Source organism: Camponotus vicinus, unplaced genomic scaffold (assembly GCF_025532165.1).
Source record: "Camponotus vicinus isolate PSW18456_S1 unplaced genomic scaffold, iyCamVici1.0 SCAF_7, whole genome shotgun sequence".
Taxonomy (NCBI): Eukaryota; Metazoa; Arthropoda; class Insecta; order Hymenoptera; family Formicidae; genus Camponotus; species Camponotus vicinus.
The window spans coordinates 15355145-15364685 of record NW_028141979.1 but is presented as its reverse complement, the minus strand read 5'-3'; the positions used below and the strand labels follow the sequence as shown (position 1 = coordinate 15364685).

The window sequence follows — 9541 nt, the reverse complement described above, 5'->3', positions numbered from 1 at the left end:
AGACTGGTGACTCAGTGCTTAGCTACACTAATGGATCCTTTTCAGGTATAAATACTTCGTGTACCTGATGAAGGACATTTTTATGTAGCTAGCTCTCCGTCTATAAGAGCCAACGCGCGGTAGTTGGAGCGCAGAGAAGCAACAACACTTCTTTCTTTCTTCAATATTAGTTTATTAAAAAACACATTATATTTTGTTATTATAATGTGTTTTTTAATAAACTAATATTGAAAAAAGAAAGAAGTGTTGTTGCTTCTCTGCGCTCCAACTATCGCGCGTTGGCTCTTATGCCATTTTCTTTTTAATTTTTTCATAAATATATGTACGTATTTATGTATATATATATATGTATATATATATATATATATATATATATATATATATATACAGGGTGATTCTGAACAAACGTTTGTCTTTAAAATATCAAATTCTTGAATGAATTCTAAGACGATTTTTCCTCTTGCAAAATTTTGTCCGGAGCTTAGTTTTTATATTATAAAGGAAAATAGTTAATTACTTACGGAACGAGTACAAGAGGTAGGCAGGGACGGCGCGATATAGGCGATTACGTGGGGCACTCGCCGCAATCAGCTGATTGCTATACGCGATGACTGTAACAATCAGTGTGTGTGTGAGAATGTGTACGCACGCACACACACACACACACACACATTGATTGTTACAGTCATCGCGTATAGCAATCAGCTGATTGCGGCGAGTGCCCCACGTAATCGCCTATATCGCGCCGTCCCTGCCTACCTCTTGTACTCGTTCCGTAAGTAATTAACTATTTTCCTTTATAGTTTAAAAACTAAGCTCCGGGCAAAATTTTGCAAGAGGAAAAATCGTCTTAGAATTCATTCAAGAATTTGATATTTTAAAGACAAACGTTTGTTCAGAATCACCCTGTATATATATTGCGACGTTATATTTTTATTATCCTCGGGTGTTTTAAGGAGGATGAGAGGGAGCGAAAACGTCGTCAAAAACACAAGTACGGAAAAGAATACTCGCGCCCGGAGGAAGAGGGATGGAAGGTGTTCCGCGCGAGCTGCGGCGAAGCGAAGGCCGTATCGAGATCACGAAATTGGGCGCCAGATACGATCTTTGACGTATCAGTTCACTAAACGCCAAAATAACGCGACAGACGCTTGCCTTATTCGCCACGGGCCGACTAGCTTGCCTAACGGTAGAGGGGCAGGGTCTATGGAAAAGGGTGTTGTAATTGTTCTATACGAGGGTTCAAGGAAATTCGCGAATTCGACAAACACGACAAAATTTAACACTCACGAAAGGCTAACACTCAAATAAATGACGCAAATTTATGAAAAAAATATGACAAATTTATTCAAAAAGAAAATAAAATAAAAGAAGTAACAAATTAAAGAAAAATAAGAATAACATAAGTTAGAATATTTAACGAAATGTAACCAATAATACGTTAACAGCGGTGATCATAATCAATACAATAATTTATCGAAATTCGCCAAACGTGAATCAGACGGATCGAATATTCACGCGAAATCAAATATCTAAGAAAGCGCTAAGACATTGTATTTCTTCTATCCCATTTTTATGGCCAGACTTCGCGAGGTCGAACGGCGTTTCGAAAACGTAACGAAAATTCGACCGTCGAATTGTCGTCTTACTTTACGGGATCTTTCCCGCAAACGCACCTTTACTCGCTCTAATTTTTAATCTCGATCCTCTAATTGATAACAATCGGTTCGAAAGAATGCCTAATGATCAATTGTGAATAATTAATTAATTTGCGAAGACGATAGAACTCGCTGGCGACGAGCACGGTCAATGCGGTCGATAATCGATACCATCGGATACCGCTTACGCGGTTCGCACTTTACTTTTCGGCGTAATGCTCTTTATTTACGTGAATCTCTCAAATTTCCGCAATCTCGTAATCTGTCGTAATTTATTCCACACCGCGACCTACTCACACACACGACAATTACCTACGAAATAGACGCGAATGAGACGATGCAAAGGGCGCGACAATGACGGAAAAATACTCGCCAATTCACTACACGCAACACTCATACACACACGTTAATCACCACACGAAAATCGCACGAAGATCGATTGCGGGGATGTCTTACGCGGCTTCGACAATTCTTTACGACCGCACGTATAGCGAACGCATTCCTCGCGATTTACCGCGCACGTGGTCGATATACGAGAGCCGGTCACTACGCGTATCGTCACTACCCTGAATTCCGGAGAGAGACGAACGGTTCCCTATCAATTAAGGCCTACGTTATGATCGTCCTCGACGCCTCGGTCGCTTGTCTTCGGTCGCCCGAAACTCGAAAAATCGCACGAAAATCAAAAGCTCAGGACCAAGCCCTCGCGAAACGAAACACGAAATGGCGACGGCGACAGAATGGCCGGGTAACGGACGGAATCGCGTACGTGACTCACAAATTAAAGATGGGCAACCTCACCGATACACTCGCTCCTGCTTCCAAGGGATGGTTCTCGGCTCCGTATTCTCGGTATTCCTTCGGCGAATCACCCACGACGAATAACAACGAAAGAGATGACTTTACTTAACGAACGCCCATGCCAGAGTGAGTCCCTGGATCTCGCGATCCAGAGTCGATAACGGCGTCAATCCTGCGCGCAGGGGTGCGCGGATCCGCGGCCAATAGCGCCCCGCCACAACACCGTATCGGAGGTCGTAATGTCCCTGATAATTTAAATTCTCTAATTTTGGCGACCCTTTTATCGGTGGTCCTCTTTAGTAGATCGTTCGTTCTCCGTCCTCGGAGGGTAGCGCCGATCGCGTCCCGTAATCCCGGGCCTAGACAGCTGTTTTTAGAGATGGTCTTCCTTCCGTTGCTGGGGCGAACGCCACCCGTGACTCTGCGCTGTCCTGACTCGAAGATTTCTTGGGCGTTATCGCAGCGTTGGCAAATACCGTTGGGATTGAAACGCCGATTTGTTTGGCGAAGGATTCCTCCTCGTCCTTTTGGTATACTCCGACAGGTTGCCCAATTACAAAATGATATAAAAAAAATAATAATTAAAGACGTGAAATAACAATTATCGCTCGTCTCTCCGGAGATCTCGATACGGCTCTCGCAATCATCATCTGGCGCGGCCGCTCGGCTCGCGCCCCGTTAAGATTTTCGGGGCGGATAAACGCGCATCGAACGCAACGTCACAATATGTGTGTGTGTGTGTGTGTGTGTGTGTGTGTGTGTGTGTGTGTACAGGGTGGACCATTTAAGTTGATAATGCGAAATATCTCAAAAACGAAGCGTTGAAGAAAGAAATGTTTTAAATAAAAGTTAATTGACTTTAAGAGGTTCATAAGATGATGTCATTGGTTTGACCTCGAAAAGTCATTTGAAGGTCACGTGAAGGTCACCTTCAATTTTTTAAATGGAACCCCTATTTTTTATTACTTATTCTTGTAGCTTACCTCGAGAGCTTTCCAAAACACTATAATAAAGTATTTCTTCATTGAATACTTTTCGAATTATGAGGCTTGAAATAATTTCTTAATTCTACATACACCATAAAATATCTAGTAAAATATTCATTTTTCGATTATCTTACCTTAATACTTTTATGTACAAAATAATGAAAGGAATCAATTGGTGTAAAGAAAAAACATAGTTGTTTTTAAGAAAAAATATATAATTTGCAATTAACATCATCTATCTTATCTGTCATTTCTGAACATCGTTTGAGTGGACATGAGTTTCACTGGAAATTTGTTCGTATCTTAAATAGAGTCTTCTTAATGCAAAAGAATGAGCTCGGAATACTGCACATATATCAACAAAAAATAGTCTTAATAAACAAGAAAATATAGAACTTCTTATTGTTAGTTTTGGTCTTAGTTCTTTTAATTCCGGATCTACTTGACAAAGCTTATAATTAATTTCAAAGCAACAATTTTAAATATTTCGATCAATTTTACATACAGCACTTTTAAATTCGAAATTGGCATTAAAATTCGCGAATTAAGAAAAAAACATCACGAAGGAAACAGCGTCGCGAGCATATATCGGAGGCGGCACAGATTCGAATGGTTTTTGACAGGTTAGATAGAATTAAGAAATGGTATATATCAGTCAAGATAAAATATTCGATCGGTTGAGGCAGCGTACTCTACCCTCTGATTTTGGCAGTGCTTGAGGATTGAAAAAGGTTTCAAAATTCTCTGTTTTACTGATGATAGCGGGACGATCTGTATGTGATGAGCCACTGAAGGCCTTTTTATACGCGAATTAATTACTCGCGCTAGCGTAATCGGTAATATTCTCGGCGAACGGCAATATTTAGTTAGAATGGTTCGGATCTATTCGGAGAGGTTCGGAGTGCCAAACGCAGGCTCTTAATCCGTTGTGTCAAGACGATCTCCGTAGACATGGTGATATTACACTTGTGTGAATGATTAAAAAATGAGCGCATCACGTCTCTGCCTAATGCTTTTTTTATAACGCAGGGGAAATGCTTTATGAATATCCTTACCCGGGGAGGGAACAAGGGTTATGCGGGACTCCTGATCCAACCTGACGGTCCTACCGATTTACCCGCTAAAACCCGTGCGGATGCCTGCTTGGGTGTTCGAGGGGCGGACCGGGCATGCTGAGCGATTTCTACCGGACGTCCGACCCCACCCCGACCTAACTCTGTGGACGGACCCCGTTCAACATTACATATGTCGGGGGTTCGCCCACGCCGCCACAATTTATGTGGCGGCACCAACTCTAATCGTGGCGCAGAGAGGCATCACCCCCACCCCACGCCTCCTCAGGGTTTCGGGGTCCGGGTCTCCCGCTCGGGCCCGGGCCCCCCGAGCCTCGGAGTGGACTTCCCTCCTTTCCCAATGGGAAGTCGGATTCGGGCCCCACTCCAGGGCTCAACTTTTGTGTCCCTCCAGAGGCGATCAGGATTCGACTAACGCCTCCGAAAGGCTCCCACTTCCCTCTTAATGTGCCGTTACGAGGAGCAATCAGGCTCCTCGGAACGACATCCCCTCTCTCCTCGGCAAGGGGAGGGGAAAGTCCGGCTTACCGGACCCCCGCCCCATGTCGAGGTCATCCTCCCCCGTCAGTATTTGGGTGAGGGTAGTGGGGGCTTCGGTGTTTCCGCCTTCAGGAGGGACCCCCAGCCGGCGGAGGCATGCCCCCATCTCTCGGCGGGTTGGGAGGGCAGCATGACTTTGCCGCAGAAGGAAGACAATTTCTTCCAAGCCTCTTCGCTCCCGACCGCTGCCGCCAGCCGGGAGCGAGAGGTCCGCTCCCACTGCAGCCATTAGCTCCCCACACTCTGCCGCCCACGCCAGACACTCCTCCAGCGTGTGCTGTGCAGAGTCGCGGGGGTGACCGCAGTGATGGCACTCTGTGGTGCGCTCCTTTCCTATGCGACACAGGTACTCACCGAAACAACCGTGTCCCATGAGCACCTGTGTCATCCTGTAGGTGACTTTGCCCCCGGCTCTCTCCATCCATTCGGGCAGACAGGGGCGGATAGACCTTTACCACTCGAGGATCGTATTCCATCGAGCCTGGCCCTTAATTATGCTTCGGTGTCTGGGGATGATGCAGACCCCCCACTCTTCCGGAGTCCACAAACCTTCTTGTATATTGTGGAGTACATCTTAGCCGTGAGCTCCAAGGGGGGCCGCCAGCATCGTTGCCGCCGCATGGCTCACAGTTCGGTAAGCTCTAGCTGCCACCCGCCGTTGGAATCTGCGAAGCAGATCCTTCAGACGGCGGGTAACCATCACATCCTCGGCCCATACCGGGGCTCCATACCAGGACCATCGAACTGATCACCGTGGTATAAACCTGGTGAACCCTCCCGCCCGGTCCCCCGAGATTCGGAAGCAGCCGGTTGAGTGCTATGGCTACTCCCTCTACTCTCGGGCCCAGACGACGAAAGTGTTCGCCGAAAGACTAGGTCGCGTCCAGCCAGAGACCTAGATATTTTATACCTTTCCCGACCTGAACGCGAGCCTCACCTACTATTATTTGCGTTGGACGTGGCGGTCCATGCGACCTATCGTGAAAATAGACCGTTTCGATCTTTCGGGCCGTCCCTCCAACCCCATCTCCTGGATGGAGCGTACCACACACGCAACGGCCAGATTTGTCCTGGCCGTTACTTCCCCCCAGTTTTTCCCGTCGGCGAGCACAATCGTGTCGTCTGCGTAGCAGACGACCGTGCAGCCGGCGAGTCTGCCTAATACCTGACTGAGAGATGGTCGTTATAAAATATCATGAAAAACTCGCGCAATATTTATTTATTTAATGCTAAAATGCTGAGAACGAAAAAAAATTATACAAAAAAGAAGAAAAAAAAGATATTGTTATGTTCCCGGATTGCGCGGCATTCGAGATATTTTGGAAAGCCTTAAAGTTTTCATCATTTCCGGTGCATGTTGTTAAGAGGTTGTTAAAAAACAAGAGAGTTGGACTCGGATTGACATTTTCGGGCGGATGTGTCTTACAATTAGACGACTTCTATGAATTTTATGTTAAAACATTGATTGTGGTGTGTTATACTGTTCGTGTTACTATGTGATTAAAGTTCTCCTTTATTTCCATTTATAAATAAGTGTCTTTATTCCGCGAGCCGGGAAGTTAGTCGTGCGCTTCGATAACGAAATCTTGATCGAGTCTGCGGCCGTAACAATATCACACATGGAGAAGAACTAATAATCCCGCGTTTATAAGGTGTGATTGCTACCCACTGAGCTACGCAGTCGCCTAGATTGTCAAATATTGCGCTAGGTTCTATTGGAAAACCTCGCCTATTTTATTTATTTTCTAATGAATGTATAAGAAGCACGTGCTCAAACTTCAACACAATTTGTTTTTCGTTGAGGACTATACATAGAAAAATCACCATTTGAATTAACGACAGGCACGTTTGGCTTTCTCCTTGTTAATCTCTCGGTACGTTTCTATAACGAATTCAACATTTTCAACGAGTTTTATTATTTTATCTAGGGCTTTCCTGATGTAGGTATGCCGTTGCTCTTCCACAATCTTCGGATAAGAGGGAAGGTATCACCAACCTCCACCATGAGGATTCCTCAAATCCCTATTCCAATAAAACCCCTATTTCAATATTTGCTCTTTAGAAAAATCACAGATCAAAAACTATGAACAAAAAGCAACTTTTTTTATCAAATATGATTTATCTTTTCAAAAATCCTATCATGTTTGTTCCAAAGAAGTTTCGTTTTTCCTTAAACAAACAGAAGATTTCTCGGCGAAAATAACATAAAAGAATAAAAGCACAATTTTTATAAAAGTAATAATAAAATAAAATGCGAACTCCGATTATATCATTAAGTTAATTATCTGAAGAAAAAAAGTTAATCTATTAGAATGTACAATTTTATTTTTTTATTTGACTTCCAAATATAAAATGTTATATCACTTACAAGGGAACTTGGCAAACTTGGAAATTCTAATTTTAATTAAATTTTACATATATGTAGAGGGGATAAATAGATCAGTTTAGAAATTTTTAATTGCTGCCTAAAGAAACAATTTTAAGAGATGAAACTATATTTCTATAACTATATTTCATATTCTATAACTATATTTCATATGTAGAGTAACTTTTTGCTTTTCTCGATATATCTCCCTATATTTTTAAAATAAATTGAAAGAAGCTAAAAGCTTTTACATTTAAGCTATAGTTCCATATGTTTCTAACTTCACACGTTAGAAATGGTTTTGAGCAGCAATTTAAAATGTCTAAATTCATCCATTTGCCTTTCTCCCCCTTTCCATGTATGTAAAATCTTATCAAAATCAGAATTTGCAAGGTTTCTTTGTGAAATGAAGAAAACAAAATAAAAGTTGAAAAACATTAAAATTTATTAAACTTTTCATAACAGAAAAAAGTCTTTTCTACATTTCGACTTTGGAAAAGTTTTTATACGTGGCGGAAATTGATAAGCAGCCGAAAATTTACTGAGGCGAGACATTATATACAAGAAAACTTATTTATATCCGACTTAATTCTCGGCAAGGCTCTAGTTAAATTCAAAAATTTGTGCGTGGTATTTCTAGACTTTTCCTTAATGGATATCAGCGTTATTGAGAAACTATCATTGTTCGATTTCGTCGAGTTACAAGTAAGTTCAAGATTCTATCAGATATGATAAAGTTAATTATAAAATACATATAATTTATACGATAGGAGAATAAAATATGCATTTATAAACACCTTTATTCAGTTGTCTCGTATGTTTTTCTATAAGAACATAAAAAAATTAATATCTTAGGAGTGAAGTCTATATTTAAAAGCTATCAAAATTAAAAATTGTGTAAATAAAAAATTTTGAAATACATAACAAAATAATTATATAATATTTGCGAATTAACGATTACATAGTCCCTGATTTCTCTTAAATATGAAAAAAAAACAAATTTGTAGAAATTTGAAAAAAGTCAAGAATATATATCTTTTTATCATTTATTTCTTTTCCTCCCATTTTTCACCTCATTTACTCTCATTTAATCTAACATTCAATAAAAATCATTCATTCTAATAAAAAAACAATCCGATTTGACCTAACCTTTGCCTATAAAATATAGACTTCGCGTTTGTCTAGAGAGTTGTACAAACTTTAGAAGGAGATAACATGCTTTCGTGATGTTAGTTTCTCTGTCTATCAATACCTAGAGTGCGGCAAAAATTTAATGGCCACTGCATTGACATATGGCTTGATCAGCTTCTTTCTCCCACCACGCGTCGTTAGGTAAAGAAGGAGTTATCATGAATATAAGCTTTCTTTTTCTAATACACAATAAAAATGAAAGGCTAAACGACCGTGGCGCAGGTTGTTAGAGCGTAAAAAAATAAAAGTAATAATAAAAGACTCTAAGTAAGAGACATAATATATTAATAATCAGTTAAATATAAAGAATACATACGTACGTTTCGATCTCTTCAAGATCCTTTTCAATGTTCAAGAAGTCGTTAGAAAATAAACAAAATTAAATTTTAAATAATAAACAGAGCGCGATTAAACAAGGAGAAGCGCGATAAGAAACAAATAGATATTGTGTATAATAATAACGGTCGCAAAATTTAAAACCGCTAACAATAGATGTGACGAAAGCGCATAGACAGTTAGAAAACAAAGAAACTAATAATGTCTGGCCGTAAACTAAATTTTCCGAAAGAAGACCAACGCTCACCTCTTCGCCAAGAAAAAGACGCAATAAAACCGCATACGCGAAGCATATTCTCTCACAACTATGTATTGTGTGACGATCCCCCGATGAAAAACGTTCCAAAAAATTATTTTTATTACCTCCAAATAAGTCATGAAGTCGTAGGGATAAAATTAAGCTTGGTCAAAAGATTCTTAAAATATCCAGGAGTCTCTCCAGGTGGAAGATGCAACAAAAGAGTCAGCAGATACAAATTGAATCTCTTAACCGACGAGGTGGATGCCTATGTAAAAAATACAAAAGAAAGAAAGAAAGAAAACTATCAAGAGACAAAGAAACACATGTCAAGCATAAATGTAATAAGAAGC

At 40.9% G+C, this 9541-nt stretch overlaps 1 protein-coding gene across 15 annotated transcripts in view; it reads left to right on the top strand.

Annotated features, from left to right (window-relative positions):
- The window catches only part of LOC145974574 (dynein axonemal heavy chain 6-like), a 424968-nt gene that overhangs the window by 123663 nt on the left and 291764 nt on the right, over window positions 1-9541 (top strand). For 11 of the 15 annotated variants that reach the window (XM_083104479.1, XM_083104480.1, XM_083104482.1 and 8 more), the window contains one exon: window positions 7889-8128. In XM_083104479.1, the coding sequence (XP_082960605.1) occupies window positions 7889-8128 (240 nt within the window). Of the gene's footprint in view, window positions 1-7888; window positions 8129-9541 lie in introns of those variants that run through there. The other 4 variants (XM_083104490.1, XM_083104487.1, XM_083104488.1 and 1 more) reach the window with 2 other exon arrangements.